The sequence below is a fragment of the Hyposmocoma kahamanoa genome, unplaced genomic scaffold (assembly GCF_003589595.1).
Source record: "Hyposmocoma kahamanoa isolate Upper Pololo Valley unplaced genomic scaffold, ASM358959v1 66, whole genome shotgun sequence".
Lineage (NCBI taxonomy): Eukaryota > Metazoa > Arthropoda > Insecta > Lepidoptera > Cosmopterigidae > Hyposmocoma > Hyposmocoma kahamanoa.
The window spans coordinates 11,790,819-11,808,467 of NW_020653854.1; the positions used below are offsets into that span (position 1 = coordinate 11,790,819).

General features: G+C 35.0%; 1 protein-coding gene across 1 annotated transcript in view; it reads left to right on the forward strand.

Moving 5' to 3' along the window:
* LOC113231738 overlaps positions 1–17,649 on the forward strand; it is a 221,287-nt gene that overhangs the window by 158,272 nt on the left and 45,366 nt on the right. The window contains exons 4-5 of the mRNA XM_026466229.1: positions 15,180–15,254; positions 16,434–16,640. Of these exons, the coding sequence (XP_026322014.1) occupies positions 15,180–15,254; positions 16,434–16,640 (282 nt within the window). The remainder of the gene's footprint in view (positions 1–15,179; positions 15,255–16,433; positions 16,641–17,649) is intronic.

A 17,649-nucleotide genomic window follows, 5' to 3' on the forward strand; every position in this document is an offset into this window, starting at 1 on the left:
ATTTAGGAGCAATTACTTTAATGGTTGATTTTGCTATTTCCCCAATTCAAGGCGTTTTTCTCTGAATATACTTTGAGTTGTGTCGTAGTGAGAATCTATTTTTATTATCTCCAGTGTCAAGTCCTATATAGTGGCGAACTATGGGATATTTCAATAAAACTTAGCAAATAGACGTAATTCCACGTACCTACTTTTGAGGTCGTTTTTTTTAGTACCCTGTACTGAGATTATTTTGATTGACATTTGACTCGTTTGGATATTTCAAGAATACGAATATATGGCAGTCGCTAGCCGTAGACAGTTCCATTAATTTTGTAAGTATCAGGATATCTAGGTATAGTTATCAAGATATTTTCGTCGTAATTGTCATGATAATAATTATCATGAGGAGGCTATTGATAATCATTATCAATGATAATTAACACTTCGAACCATGACTCAGATACACAATAAAAAGTTTTAATTTATGGGACGGTCAACCTAATCGTTGGGCTAGAATAAGACCAATAGTCAAGTAGCCTTCTCAAGGTAGAAAAAGTTTTATGTCGTTTAAAAACTTAAATAAAAACATCACATATTGTTAGCGATAAGCTTGTTATAGTGTGATTATGATAAATGCCGTATTGGCATCTCGGTGAGGCCTTGGGCAAACGATGATCGATGTCCCGCGCCGCCATTGTCTCGCTACTAAGCCTTTCATCCGGGCTATTCCTTCCGCCGACCGGCCGCTAAGTTATGTAGTATCTGCTTTGCCCAAATTTGTAACAGTAGGATTTTCCCATATATAACCACGTTACGCAATACAAACTCAGAGCAAAAGTAACTTTATTCTTACATGTTTTTCTAAAATTGTATTTGTATTTTACATTATTAACCGACTTCAAAAAAGGAGGAAGTTCTCAATTCGACTGTAAGTTCTTTTTTTTTGTATGTATGTTACGCGATAACCCCGGTATTTGTGAACCGATTTTCATGATTCTTTTTTTGTTGGAAAGAGGGTACTTACATAGTGGTCCCATTTCATTTTGAAGAAAATCATCCACCTCGAAGGGTGGCAGTTCACGCATGACGATTCATTTTTATGAATAGCGCCTAACTTTAATTTAGGAGCAATTACTTTGATGGTTGATTTTGCTATGTCTCCAATTCAAGGCGTTTTTCTCTCAATATACTTTGAGTATTGTCGTAGTGAGCACCTATTTTTATTATCTCCAGTGTCAAGTCCTGTATACAATTTACTCGAGAATACAAAGGTATAACATAAATATGTTGGTTACATTTTCTGAATTGTACTTACAGGTGTAGAACTCAAATTTTTAGTTATATACATATAAATTGACTTCTTAGGTTTTCGCGATTACGTATCAAACAAATCAGTATTTCGGGTTCTTTACAGGTCAAATAAACGATGGAAAATACAAATACAGGGTCATTTGTAAAATACAAACCTCCCAGGACTATATTATTAATATCATAAACAACAACTTTTGTTCCATTATTTTGTACAAAACATAATAACTTCATCAAAAATAAACTTTTTGTTGTACTATCCTGACACTTTTTATATCTATATTTCATAGTAAGTTCAAACGTGCAAGCGTCCTTTCCCAAAAACCCCACCCCAGCTCCTGCGTTTTACATCGGCGGAATAGTATTTACGCTAGTGCTATTTAAATATTTAAATTTTTGTACAAAAATAAAATATGATGAATGATTAAAAGTTACGGAACAAAAGCTGTTGTTGTTTTGTTAGTATTACTGCGAGGTTGTTAGTATTTTACAAATAACCCTGTTTATTCGATTTTAGATCCGAAAAAATAGTTTCATTTCCAATATATATAAATTGATCATATTTTTGCTTTTTTTCAATTATTGTAACCTGCATTTATTATTATTTTTTTTTCTTTGCTTAATGTTTTAATTTATGTATTTTGTATGTTGAATAAAGCCAATTTTATTTCATTTTTATATTATCTTAATGTATATGAATTATTTTTCTGTATGTTTACTAATAAGTAGTTTATTATACGTGGTGTTTGATTCCGGACACTCAGCGGATGTTCATCCGGGTGTTTATTATTGTGACGGGGATTGTCCCTACACAATAGTTCATTTAATTACTAAATACCCATTTTATTTACATTGTCTTGCTATTTGAAACTAATAATGCGTTGATGTATTGTAGAACGGTTGTAATTGTCTTTTGCCTACAATTTAGAGGAATATTGTCGTAGTTATGAAATATTTGTGCCTTTCGTGTTCTCTTTACTGATATTATAGGGAAATAATTATCGTAATTTCAAGAACTTTTCTCTTGTGAAACCACATCAAGGTTTGTAATTTACACTGCTGTTCTATATGAGTTTAGGTTCTACAATTAATTATGGAACATACCGTGTTAATGAAACAGTGAAGTAAATTCCGCCCTTGAAGCCATAGGGCGGGCGGTACAAAATGACGAGGCAAACTCTAGGCCGCGGCAGTCGGCGGCGGTCGCTGTGCGCGGCTGCAACCACGCGGTTACACGCGATTGTTTGTAACAACTTCGTACGAACTTTCGAAACGTATTGCTTCTCCTAGACTACTAAATTGCATTATATAAAAATTGCATTCAGCACGAAGCTCTCAAGATTAAGTCCAGTGAAGAATTAAGTGTTTGGTAAGTTCTTATAAAATATAGGTATACTTTTTAATAAATGAGTTATTAGATTGCGCCTCGAGCAATGGAAATATTTTACGAGTGAATCAAAGCTTTTTTGAGTGTAGCAAATAAATTTTCTTCATTTTGAAAAAGTAACAGCGGGATTTTTAATTATTTGGACAGAATAATTAAATTAGGTTGCTTGAGAGTAAAAGGGTCTCATTTTATTGCCACAGTGTTATAATACAAAAGAATATTTAGTATTATTTCATTCGCTCGTAGTTTCATTTTTTTTTTTTTTACTATGCTTGGGATTTTAAAATCTGTTTCGTCTTTTTTGTGGATATAATGTAACCGGAAAAAGTGATACAATGTTATTGTAATGTCAGCCTTAACTAAACTGTGATAAAACAAAATAACATTACACAAAACATTAAGAAGCGACAAAAATATTAAAAGTTTCGATATAAAACAAAACCAGCAGTAAATCTCTTGTAGCGGCTGACACATAGAGATTAATACAACTTTGCGACAACCGACTGCTTCTTCATATAGTTGGATCGCTGACGAATGGATAATTTTACCATCAAATTTATTCGTACTTGATTTTCCTTCTACCTTATTTCATCTCCCTTGGGTATATTTTCCCGTACATCAACAGGAAAGGTAGCGTTGCACTCAAAACTTCGACTCTCGAGTCTGTTATTGCGTAACTTTTCCCATTGTACCCGGTAACGTGTCATCCCCTCCTCCTTCGTCCCGTTGTGTTAGGTAGTAGGGACCTTACCTTGTTATAATTAGCCCCTCAAGGGAGGAGATGAGAAACCAGGATTCTCTCTAATAATCAGCAATTTATGAAAAAAGAGCTTTTACCCGGTTCAGTGTCGACGAATAACAAGTGACCCATAAACTTGGCAAATGGAGGAGAGAAGAATTTGGTAATGCGAGTTTAAATTTTGTTATTAAAGGGTGTACGGATAGCGTAAATATTAATAACACCTTTTAACAACTGTCAGTCGAATTCTCTTTCTGAATCAATTCGACGATCCCCTTCTCTTGATTCCTTCAAACGACACGTGTCAAGGAATATTTCCTTAACTACTAATTCTGGTTTTTTCGCTCCATTCCCTTAATTTTATTTCTTTTTTGTTTAGTGGTATTATCTTCCTATGTAAATTTACTTATTCTTATTACTATTTATAATTTATTTTATTGTCTTACTAAAGTATATTTATAAGTAACCTTATTATTATATATCAATATTTATGTATACGTTCTAATAATATATGTAGTTATTATTATTATTTATATAATATTTACTTTGTTGATGAGTACTGTATTTATTTAAAACGTTGTCGTCATTACAAGATATTCTTTGGTTGCACCCTCCTTTCCAACTCTTAAATTTCTATCCTAAGGTTGCATGGAAGAAATTGCTACTTAGCAATAAGGTCGCCTGGTGTACATTGGCTTACTCTGTGATACTTACATTACTGTTATGTGTCGTCATTCATTCTTATAAAACTTATAAATTAGTAATACATACAATACTCATAAAAATTTTAAAAAGCATTGAGCAAAGTATGGACATAAAGAAATACCTCTTTTGAGTTAAATCCCTCCCGAGAGTACATTTCCAATAACCTTTAATCTTAAAATTAATTTTGAGAGTAACATAATCTACTCATTTTTAAAAATAAGGTATTAATTAATAACTTTTGTAACTATAGTGGAAAAAATAGGGTGGTTTGCATTAATATTAGATATAACTGGTTGATGAATTTACCACCTTAGGCAACTGTGATCATGGGACCTGTACAGGGCCCGAAACTTTGGTTTGTTTGAAAAAACAAATATATGCAATTTAAATGTGAAAAAATAGGTCATTTCCAACTTATTCTACATAATTTTATTGAATATCATGATAATTTACTTGCATGATATTCATATAATTTTGTGAAGATACTCCACTAGTTTGTTATTGATACAAAGATAGAACAACACAAAGAAAACACTCTTTTGATCTGACTGGACTCGAGCCAGTGTATGTTGCCATGTGGGGGCCACCACTCTAAGCTATTACCGAGACTCGGTAATAATAAGCAAAGTATATTTGTCGTGTACTTTTTATACGACTCTGTAGAACTAATAATTGACTTTGGTTTAATTCTGTAGGCAGTTAATCAGAATTTGTCACCTTTTGGGGCACCGCCGCCGCCGCGCCGCAAGCCATTCCAGAAAGTAAAATTTTATTTACGCTATCTGAAATTAGAACACGAACTTATAATGAAGTATATGAGAAGAGTCGGAAATAAGATTTTCCCCATTAACATAAAAAAATAAACTAAAATTTATGGTTAGACGTGAAATCCAGAATTGAATCTCTTTGAAAAATAAATAGGCATTATGATGACCTCGGTAGCCGTTAGTTCACACCATAAGCGTTAGACGAGGAGGTCCCGATTTCTATTCCCGGTAGGATCAGTTTGGGAAACAAACTTTCCTAAATTGTTCCTGGTTGTTTCCCGGAATCAATTTGTAGCTCTGCTACTCCTAGTATAGGGAATTACTGTAGTTGTCTGGTGCTATTATTTTTCGGTATTTTATTTTAACAAAAAAAATTTAATTAAGCATCTCTCTACCTATACTTGGCGAAATATTATTTGCACCTATTCGTCTTATCGCTTCATCTTTAGAATACAATAGAACAAAAGATTGAGCCGTCTCGGTAATGCACGTACCATCTGTAAAGTGCAAACAACTAGTTTAAACACTTTTACGCATTGGCACTTAATTCTAAACTTGATAATCTTTATGCGGAACTAACTTTATTGAATTACTAAGAAAAGAGTCGGCAGTCATTATTTTACGAAGTACTTACAGCTTTAAATAAAACGGCCTCATGATATAAGAAATAACTCAAAACTAGAAGTCAGAAAAAGCATTTCGTGCATCCATGACTCGTACGATGGACTCAGATCATTAAGTGCATCTACGCTTTGAGAAAAGAAGTGTTGTATTATTTGAGATTTTGAAAAAACAATTTCATTTTCGAACGGTGTAAAAAATTAAAGATTTCTTAAGTATATTCATGTGAATGGATTGATGTAAAACAATATATATGAGAAAATGGATTGACGTGAATTAGAACGATATTTTTTTCCGATCAACTTAACTGTTGTGTGCAGTCATAGAAACTGTAGGTTTGTAAGGTAACAAAACATCTAAACACTCCTTATAGAAAACAGTAGGTATGGAAGGTGTTTGATGCAAAATAAAGTTTTACGTCGATGCTACTACATTTTCCTACTTGGAACATTTCACATACATATTTGTAAACACCTAAGTCTGGCACTTCCATTAGCCAAATGTATCGGCAGACGTACTAGGAATATTTCGACAGGCATGCATTATTGCAATCGTTGCTGACGTTTGCATGCATCCGAGCCTCCTCGGGAGTGCACTCAGCTAGCAAATCTCTCTACATTAATATAAAATATGCTCCTATATACTTACACAACACGTTCAGGACCGATTGTTTGCAAAAGTATTGAAAGCTCAATATTCAACGAGAATAATTGATAATTCAATATTAAAACTGCATTTGCTTTCGTTTGTTTAGCAATCAGTAGAAAACTAGTTTTTATTTGATTGTTTATTGACGGTTCACGTGGAATAAATAATTTATATTACGCGATTAATTTTTTTTTCAAATTCATATTAATTAAATTTTTATTGAATTGATATTCAATTATTTTTTTGTGAAATTACTCCACTAGTTATTATAATTATTAATACAAAGATCGAACACTCAGAAAAAACACTCAGAAAAAAATCCTTCGATCCGGTCGGATTCGAACCGACGTCTTCTTGCATACCGTGCCAGACGCTATAACAACTAAGACACGGAACGAACCAACGGACCTCACGAACTTTTCTATGTGCTTGCGTCGTGTCTTTGTACTTGGTCTTTGAACTTCATATTGTTAAAATAAAATATTTTGTAAAACGTACGTAGCGCAAATTGGAATGTTATTTGGAAAATTTAAAGTAACGTATTTAAATTAATAACTTTTGTGAAAAAATAGGGTGGTTTGCATTAATATTAAACACAACTGGTTGATGACTTTACCATCTTTAGTAGCAGTAGAACTCCTTGTGAAAGAGGTCGTCCAGGGAAGTACCGCACTTTCCCGAATTCTGCCGCCAAGCAGTAATGTGAGCATTACTGCATTCCGGTTTGGAAGTGTTAGGGCGCATTTATTCGACACGAATTTCATCGCGCTCACGCCGCGCGGAAACCGCGCTGCCGCCGCCGCGCAGCGACCGCGTGCATCTAACTGTCATGGCAAAGCACGCTATCTTCATTTAGCTTTTATGTTTTAACTTAAATAGGCACCCGGGCGCGCGAGCGAGGTTGGCTTGAATTTGGTCTACGCGGCGGCCGGGCGGCGACCACGCGGTTGTATTATTCAGAGGAATTGAAATGTTGTTGTCTAGTAAATAGAATTCAGATTCGCTATTAATACACGTGAAAGCGTGGTAACTGGGCGGCCGCGCGATAACTTTCCCGTCATGTAACTGGGCGCTAAGGGTGCTGGTGAAATTACAGAAACATGGGACTTCTCAGCTTATGTTTCAGGGTGACGGGCGCAGTGGCAGTGCCCCTCAGATCGTTGCGATTTAAAGTTCAGAGTGACACTCCAATTGTTATGGTCAATCGTGTAGCTTACCATCAGGCGCACGACTTGTTCGCCCCATCACTTTTTATTATAAAAAAACCAAATCTCAGTCTGCCGTGACCATGGGATCTGTAAAGGGCCCGAAATATTAGTTTGTTGAAAGAGAAAACAAATATATATACGAGATTTAGATCTGAAAACATAGTTTCATTACCGATGTGCAACAATTTCGGAACCTAACAACTGAATATTACAGTCTTTCATTTTATTTTATTTATAAACGGGTGCTTTTATTACTACAATATCTTCTTATAGTTGCCTTTTTGATGATCAAAATTACTGGCAAAACCTACTCAAGAATGACTGTACTAATTTGTAGTCAGAACTATGAACATTTCAAGCCAGGCGTTGATTACCGCTGTCCTTGCTAACTCTTGTTCGGGAGAGGCCTTCACTCGCTCTCATTAGATCCCCCGTAGGACCTTATAATGGACTTCTATCCTCCCAATTACTAACTCCAGCGCTAGCAATCCTCTGTGGACCTATATTGTAAACCTCTCTTTGCCTTTACGTCTTAATAATTTCCGGCTTAATTTGAATCTTTCTTAAGTTTTTGGGTGACCTTAATTTCTCAAATACTAATTTATGTATTTCGTATCTAAAAACACTGTATTTGCATAGAAAATGTAACATTGTTTTTCGGACCTAATTTGCAAATATTGATTTAGATCCAAAAAATTGTTTAATTTCTTAAGTGTAACTTTGGTGAAAACCTAAACATTTGATACACAACATTTAAATATTATATTTACTGTCATTGGTGAATTTGTTATATGGAACATATATGTGTTACACACTACAATTTAATATAAAAATACGACAATTGCAAATATACTGCTCATTGTAAGAAAAAGTGGCGAGCGTTCGAAACTTTTTATTATAACCAAAGTTGGAATGTGCGCTCCACAAATCATAGCAAGCGCGAGGTTATAAAAGTTCAGCTTTCAGACACGCGATCGTCGACAGAGTAATTTCAATCAACATTATCGGGTTTCCATGTGTTTCGGACTATGTCATGGGGGAATTTATCTCTTGGGATGTTTAGCTCAAAATCAACTAGAAGGTAAATGTACCAATATTTGCACTGTCCCAATGTACGACACTTCTGAATTTTTTCTCAAAAAATAAGAAAACAAATATTGACATTACTCCAAAACCGTGTTAAATAGTAACGACATCTATGAATTCAATTTCAAAGCTTTAAACGATTCATTCAATATTTTTTGAATATGACGAAAGTCTTTGCGAGCAGGATCGGAGTGTGACATGCGTCGCTCTTGTTATAAAAATCGTTAAGACTTTGAGTAGTTTAAGTGAATTTATCAGTCGGAACATTATTAATATCCAGTAAGTGTTGATTAAAACTATTAGATAACTGTAAAAACAATTAATTTTGTGTGTATTTATTGATGTATATCGTTTATATGTCAAACACTGGTGCAAAATTTTAATGTTTACAGTAGTTGACGCCCATGTCAAAATCTCGTATATATTAATATTTTTTAAAACTTAATTTTGACCATTTGGTAAGGACGGAGAACATAAGTTTAGATTACTCTGTTAGTTACAAGTTTCTATGGGTAGTTTGAATAGTGTTTGACATGGGTGTCAAAGACTGTTTTACTATGGGTACCCAATAATCGACAGTTGTATATTGAGGTGTCAAACACTAGGACGTAACCAGTGTCAACCATTGGTTACAGGTATTGTTCAATGAAAAAATGCCACTAAGGCTGTCGTCTTGTTTTGATGATGACGTATTGAAGGCGGTAGACGAAGTATCAAGATGAATTCCTATAGCAGCATCTGCGAGAAAACATGTGTTACCGCGGATTACTTTAGTGTATAAAATTTTAGTAACTTAAAATTTCATTAAATTTGTATCAACACTAGTAACTTATTTCTATTTGACATTTTGTACAGATACTCTAGATGAAGTATAACTACACCTTTCTGTTATATACGTATATTTTTTATTTCTAGTTTCTATTTTGTATGTTTTTTGCAAGCACTTATTTACCTTAACTACAAAGGTAAGTAAGTATTTATTAATTTTAATAAAAGCATCTCGATTGATTGTATTTTTTCTTATTTTTTAAATTTATTCTTATCAAGTGATTAATGCGTATAAATAACTACGAAATCGTAACATAATGTCCTTTCAAATACTGGTACTCCGATCTCACTGTGCCATAGTCAACTATTGGGACATTAGAAATTTTGCCTGTCATACACTGGTACAATTTTAGAGGTAGCGGAAAACTGGAATATATTAATAATGCCTATGATTATTGTAAATTTTATAGTTCCTAAAAGATAAATGACAAACCGTTTAATATGTTAACATACCTAGGTAGTCAGTATGACTGATAATTAAGTATTTTTTTTGACAAAATACGTGATTTTTCCGTGTAAAAGCGTCAACCACTGGCACATTTACCTTATAGAGCTGGCGACGACTTTGCTTTTGACACGTTTTACATGTTAAATTAATAAAAACTTCTTACTGTTTTCACGAATTGAAAGATTATAGATATTTCTGAATCTAGTTCTCATAGCATACTAATCTCAATGTTGCCACGTTAAATATTCGTCGTGTGTGCCGCTATATGTTGTTATGCGAGAGACGGAAAACGCCCTCGTTCCCGCTACATCATTTTGTTTCCACCCTCTGAAGTTTACTACGTGAAGGTCGGTATATTGCGCATTTGCATACAAACGGTCACCTCCCATCAGTCTCCACGAAGATTTTACAGCACTATGCTTTTAACCTTTCATCGCACCTTTGTTTCACATTTGTTTAGTCTGACCCACGTAGACTGGAATGGATGCTAATACAAGGTTAAGTCTGAGAAGCGCTTTATGACGTTGGAAGGTAGCAAGGGTGCGAATGAGGTAATAGACTCCATGGCGGACTCCTCGCACCTGAGTGATGGATTTTTTATGCCCGTGTGCTCTTCCGTGGCAGTTTATGGGCCATCGCTATGATTAGAATTTAAAATACATGCGCCTTAACTTGATCTTAACGGCTGACGTTAACAACAGCTGGATATTTTTTGCGATATTAAAAGACTCGGTGGAGGTTTTGTGAATAACGATCTCTATTATTTGAATGCAAAGAAAAATTCCTTCGATCCGTCTGTGTGTGAATTAGCTACCTCGCCATATCGTAGCTGACACTCTCCCGACTGAGGTACGGAACAAACCAGTAGACCTTACGAATTTTGTCTATGTGCTTGTTGGACGTATTTGTTTTTAACGTTGACTTTTATGCTGTAGCGCCATCTATGAGAGCTCTATGGAAGTTTTTCTTCACCCAGCCAGGTACCTTTACAGCTACCAGTGGCTAACTAGAGACGTCGCTTTAATAATTATAATATTGAGTTTATTGAATATCTCGACGTTTTACTACCATGATATTCAATTATTTTTGTGAAATTACTCTACTATTTAGTATAATGATTAATAACAAAGATCGAACACAAAGAAAAATTAAATAAACTAAATATAATAATTACATGTTCAACCGCCATTGCCATTGCTTCTCATTATAAATCCAGAGTTTGCAAATAACAGTTGCTCGATTTCAGAGTCGAGCAAAATGTGTTCTAGTGTAATGCAAACTCAATAAGTTATTTTTCATTATCATGCTGCATACAGCTCCAGGTGGGGCGGTGATTGCTACCGGCACTGGCTCTTAATTAAAACGTCTAATGAAACCCGCTCCCGACCGCTATCCTCGCCTGCATTTACTCTCAATTCTTCATCGGAACCATTCTCTGTTGTCGACTACGTTGTCGAAGTAAATAGCGAGAAATAAAAATAAGGAACATAACTTAATCTCATTAAAATTTTCCTGAAAGCGTTGCACTAAGCCATACTCAAAATTTCATCTCTTCATCGGAAATACTTTTTACTTTTGTAGTTACGTTAAAGTGAATTTTAAAATTATGCTAATGTGTTGTTATTATTGATACAAAGGCAGAACAAACATAAAGAAAAATTCCTTCGATCAGGCTGGAAATTTTCATAGATTTCTCACAGGTGGCGCTGATGCAAAAAAGTAGTTAAAACAAAAAACAAAGATCTGCGACAAGCGCATAGGAAAATTCGTAAGGCTCCAGACCATACCCGCAAACCTAGACTAGTCTTTTTCTTTATGATTACCATTGTACCTATGTCATAAGCTTGTTTGTCGTGTACTGTGATTCAGCAAGTAAACGAGCTATCTATCTATCTTATCTATATATCTATCAATCATTAAACAAGATATTAACCCTTAATTTATTCAGGCTACTTGCAGCTCGCAGTAAAAAAATGTGCAAGTCAGATTTCCTTACCTAACCAGTGCCAACCCAGCTATAGTTTTATTATATTATCATTAAGTCGATTGTAGATTTTAATAAAGCTGGTGAATGAATATTCTCGAAAGGGCTGCCTGGGATACAATGCAGTAAAATGTAAAATAAGAGATTTCGTCTCTTTTGTTTTTTATATAACTTCGCTGCACTCAACTCTTAGCACAAACCTGACAAAGCATTCTCGTTATTAAAAATACTTTTTTGTTGCCAATCAACGTAATGTTGATTATTGTTTTGTATAACTGTATAACTGAAATTTATTTCCATAAATGTATAACTGAAAATGTGAAAAAATCTTCAATTGGTAAAAGTGAAACGCTAATGAATGTGTTTTTATACATATATAATATCGTAATATAGTGACGGGACAAACAAGTCGTGCGCCTGATGGTAAGCTACATGCCTGTCCATAACAGTTGTAGTGCCACTCGGAGCTTTAAATCGTAAAGATCTGAGGGGCACCGCCACAGTACCCGTTACCCTGAGACATAAGGTGACAAGTCCCGTGTGCCTGTAATTTCGCTAGCACCCTTACCCTTCTGAATCCGGAAAGCAGGAATACTAACATTACTGCTTGGCGGTACAAATATGTAAGGTGACAGTACTTCTATGGACAAACTCTTTCACAACGCGCTCTACTGCTGTTAGCGTAGTGTGTAGTATATAACATGTATACATTAGAGATAGACCACATTCAACACATTCAAAACAAAATCAAACTTGCTACTACAGTATGAGATTCGAGAGTACTATTATTTACACAGTACAGTGCATATATAAGAAGTGTAGGTTGCAGTGTTGCCAGATGGTGACATTTCTAATATTTCTCATAATTTTTACCCTCTCGCGTAATATGTAAGAACTTTTGTTTTCAAGGCAATGTTTCTGACTTTTGAGAACGTTCACCATCATCAACCTATTTATACGTCCCACTGCTGGACCATAGCCCTCCACCCTGGCCTAGTGCGGGTTGGGAACTTTTATCGTCGTGCAGGTTTCATCACGTTTTCTTTCACCGAAAAGTTCATAGTAAATTTCAAACAAAATTTCGAACATAAAATCCGAATTCGAACCCACGGCCTTTGCTTGAGAGACGTTAAGTCAAACCACTAGGCCACTAAGATGCCACCAAGGCCATTTTTATACTTATGCAAAACTGGAAACCATATTGGAAAAATCTTCGATTGGTATAAATGACTCAAGACTGTGTAGTATACAGGGTGGAAATTTGTAATGCCACCTGGAGGGAAAGTACTCTAAATACTGGAGATATAAATTTTTATTTGAAAGAAACATTCCTTTATTTTTTAAAATAAATAAAACTGCATTCATAGATTTTCGAAAATTTTTAGCCACACGCGGGATTCGAACCCGCTTTAATCTGAAAAAAAAAAATGCACCCTGCATTTTATTGTAATCTAACTAATTAGTTGCTCGAAATGAGCTCCATTTTCTTGGATACACAAATTTAATCTTTTAACGAATTTTTTTCGTTTCATTAAAATACGTTAAGATCTTATGGTTTTTCTTTTTCATTTAATTAACCAATTTTGTGAGAGAGATTTTATTCTTATAATTAACCCTATCGATCGATGCAATAAAAGTGCAGGGTGTATTTTTTTCAGATTAAAGCGGGTTCGACTCCCGCGTGTTGCTAGAAATTTTCAAAAATCTATGAATGCAGTTTTATTTCTTTTAAAAAATAAAGGAATATTTCCTTTAAGTAAAAATTTTTACCTCCAGTATTTAGAGTACTTTCCCTCCAGGTGGCATTACAAATTTCCGCCCGGTATATAGATATGTAGTATATTGTATGTATACATTAGAGATAGAAAAATTACAGTACAGATATACAAGTGTAGGTTGCAGTGTTGCTAGATGGTGAAATGTCTTACATTTTTCGTAACTTCTGACCCTCTCGCATAATATGTAGGTAAAGAACTTTTGTTTTTTAAGGCATTGTTCGTAACGTTCTAACGTTGGTAATTATTAAATTCAACTAAGTTTGTTATAGTCCTAATAAATCCTAAATCCTAAATGGTTTCCGAACAGATCCAAATTAGACAATAAAGTTACTCAGAGATAGCAAAAACAAAATGACATCTACTGGTCAAAGCTTGATTTTTCTTGAGTATACCTATTACACAATTTGATTTTTGTAAAATTGTGTTTTTAGAAACAATTACACAATAGAAACAATTTGACGTGGTTTTGGCCCCGTTGTAGTGGAAGCGTTGGATCTTTACGTATATACTTATACTTTTTCTATTATGTAACTTTTATAGCAAAAACCTAACTTTTCAAGTAATTCAACGTTATTTCCGGCTCAAGAGCTCTGACAACACTTTTTTTAAATTGATTTGTGAAAACCAACGTCGTTACATCAGGTATTTTACATAGTACCATATAGGCTAAGGGTACGGCTAATGATAGGGTTCACTCGTCATTCTTGTACTGACCTTGGAGGCATCTCGTCTCCACCAGACCTAGTAAATACACGAAGTCTCACCTTTTTGAAGACCTACACCTGTCCTTACTCCTACCGCGTTTACGCGCCTGCCTGATGACCAGTACCTCGACTGCCTCACGCTAAACCTGGTTTTCACGTTTACGCTCCTCCTACCTGGACTGTGTACCTCACCTTCACCAAGCGAGTTTGGAGCAGCAGGAGTGACAGAAGGGGACGCTCAAGACGAAGTAGAACTCCACCTCCGAGTATAAAATGATAAAATCCACTGCTGCACTACCGCCGCTGTCGGCGCAGCCTCTCCACTCACCGCCTCTGCGCTGAACCCGCTACGCTCCGGCTCTGCAACTCCGCCCTCGGTTTCCAACCTCGGAGGGCGGAGGCCCGCAACTTCGTGTACCCGGCTTCGAGCTTCTCCTATCTTCACCTACACAGTACACTGTCATTTGCACCACACCACTCAACTCACCTACATAATAACGCTCTCAGGTTCTTTTATTATAAACTTATTGTTATACTTCATCATTCTCCTTTTTTTTTGATTGCATACCTTTCGTCCTTCTAGTTCCTCTACCACCACAAGTACTAGATGTTGAAATGACAAACACAAAGTCTCGCTTGTTGTTTAATAACAATATAATAATCCTAGTAATGAGATGTGAATGTAAACAACTCGTCGTTATACTAAAAAGAAGCTACTAAAAAGTGACCTTTTTACTGAAGCCACTGTCTTTCTTGTCATCACCAGAATGGCAATAGGGAGTCACAAGTGTATTCTACTACCCTTCGTCGTGTTAGAAACCAAGGTTACCGGATACATAGATAAAAGCATTTTTAAATTACTTAGGTTACGTAGCTTGTCATCATACAATAATAATAATTGCGCAACCTACAACATTCTGTTTCATTTCATTGCATCCGAGAAACAGCGTATGAAATTGAAAATTAAATTAAAATGTTTGTTGCAGGAAAGCGGGCAGGCGGCACCGGTGCTAGTGGTGATCGCGCTCTCAGGGGTCAAGGTATGCGACCCCGACGATCAGGTAAATGTCTTCCTGTCCACACTCTACGCAGATAAAGCCTCTTCGTAATATTTGTATTATTTTTTTATTCTACTTACGAATCCAAACTAATATTATAAACACGAAAGTTATGTTTTCAACCGTTAAAGCAATATTGATGAATTTTGGTAAAGAGATAAATCGTCGCCGAACTTTCTCAAACTCGTATCTTAAAGCATAAAGTTACTGAAATGCAAAAAATGGATTGTACACATTGTACATACAAATTTTGCACGCTGATTTTATATCACATTTCCTTCATATTTATACACTAGCTTTTACCTATTCTTAAAGTAATGCATCCAAATTAACACCCTTCATAAGAAATTTAAAATAAATAGAAAATTTTGCCATCTCCTGAATAATCACTCCTTAAAAGATACGAGTTTGAGTAAGTAAGGTATCGAAATGGGACCTAGGAGAAGGATATAGGTTACTTTTTGTCACAAAAATAAATTTAAAAGAAAGTGAAATAGGGGATGAAAGTTTGTATGGAGAACTAATAAAACTATGACAATTAGTATATAATTTATAGGCTACTCGAAGTACTTATTTTACGCAGACGAAAAATGAGTACTTTGTATCTTTTTAGTCTATCTCCTGACACGTATCTGCCCGTGACTTTGAATGCAATGTGATAAATCAGAATCACAAATTTTTGGGTTGTGATTTTTTCAGATGAATTTCTGCAATCCGATTCCTCCCTCTTTTAAGGGTATTTAAACAGAAACAAAAACATACGTATTTCTGTATTTGCTTTGAGAAGTATTGAAGTCAAGTTTCGGATAGGAGTACGATTTTCTTATACAAACTAACACCTAAGGTTGATAAAAAAAAAATAAACACATTTTTATAAATTTCCTGTAGAGACTCTAAATTTACATACTAATTCTCACGTCTCTTGCTACGGTGGTTTTAAACTTCATACAGTACTTTTGTGGTTATTTCACTCTATAGGAGATAAATTCCGAAAAATTCCTTCTTATTTGGTGCTTACGTCGCAAAAGAAACCTACTGTCAAAATTACGTGTTTCTAGTTTTAACTCGAGACTTGACTTTCTATGTCTATTCTGCGTTATACATATAAAATAGGGTATAGTTTGTATACATTAAATAATAAGAAAAAAAAACAATTAAATTTTCCCTTTGCTATAATTTCAGAGAGTGCGCATGTCGCATGCTTTACGGCGTATATCTTATGCGACATGTGAAGCTGCGCGTGCGCTGTTCGCGTTTGTGGCGCGTGAGCCAAGACAGCCACACGCCATTGCGCCTGCTCCAGCTGCGCTTGCGACGCCGTCGTTGACCAACGGCACGCCAGACGTGCGGCAGTACTGCCACGCCTTTGAGACTGATACGCCCAACCAGGTTAGATTCTTTTTATAATAATTATTACTTTCTGGGCTCTTAAGTCAGGAATCTTAAGTTCTATATTCCGTAATAAGAAAATGTTGGAACGAGAACGACTTCTTAACTTGCAGATTAAACACAGCTAAAGTGCTCCAGAAATAAATTGAGCATTTAATTTAATTTAAACAGAAATAATTATGTTGTATTTAATACACACATGACAAACTTTTGAGATGGATGTAAATTATTTAAATGGAAATTCAATTTAAACTGTAAAACTTTGTTTTATTAACAACCTAACAGTATATTTACTACTTTCTCACTTTTGTAGTTGTAGGTTAACTCTAGTTATACGTTATTCCATTTACAATTGTTTGTGGTCTATCCAACTTTTACCAGTATAATTTAGACATATCTCTGTTCAGTTCTTCTTGCCTCGACTCAATCCATTCAAATTTATTCAAATGATTCTCTATAACTAATTCTTTCTTAGACAATTTAAAGACCATTCTCTTGAAATCTTCACATTTGTTGAGAGTAATGTATTAAAGTCTTAAATCTTTACAACTTTGCAAAACCGTTTGTTTTTAACAATGGTTGGCTTTATGAAAAACTCGACAAAGGAAAGTAATCCTTTTCGGAGTTTCTTTCTATTTCATTTTAATTTCTTTTCGCTTGTTGTGTAACGTAATCTCTTAGCACAACAAAAGATAAAGACGCTCGCGAGTTGAGTAGAGCTTTGCTAAGAACTGCGGTAAAGATTGTTATATTGCACTTGGTTAAGCTGTTTGTATCTTAATGATCTTTAGCGTTTCAATTTGTCTATTTTGGTAACCCCTGTAAGAAAGAACTGCTAGCAACTTTACAGATATAAAAATCTTTCCTTTGCCTTCTTACTTGTCTTCATCGTTCTATCGTAAGTATCCATTTCATTTCGCAAGCAATCTTTGGTCAGTGCAAGACTATCGATGATACTGCTCCCCGGAGTGTTGACATTACTTCACGGCTCTATAACGTGATAGTGTAG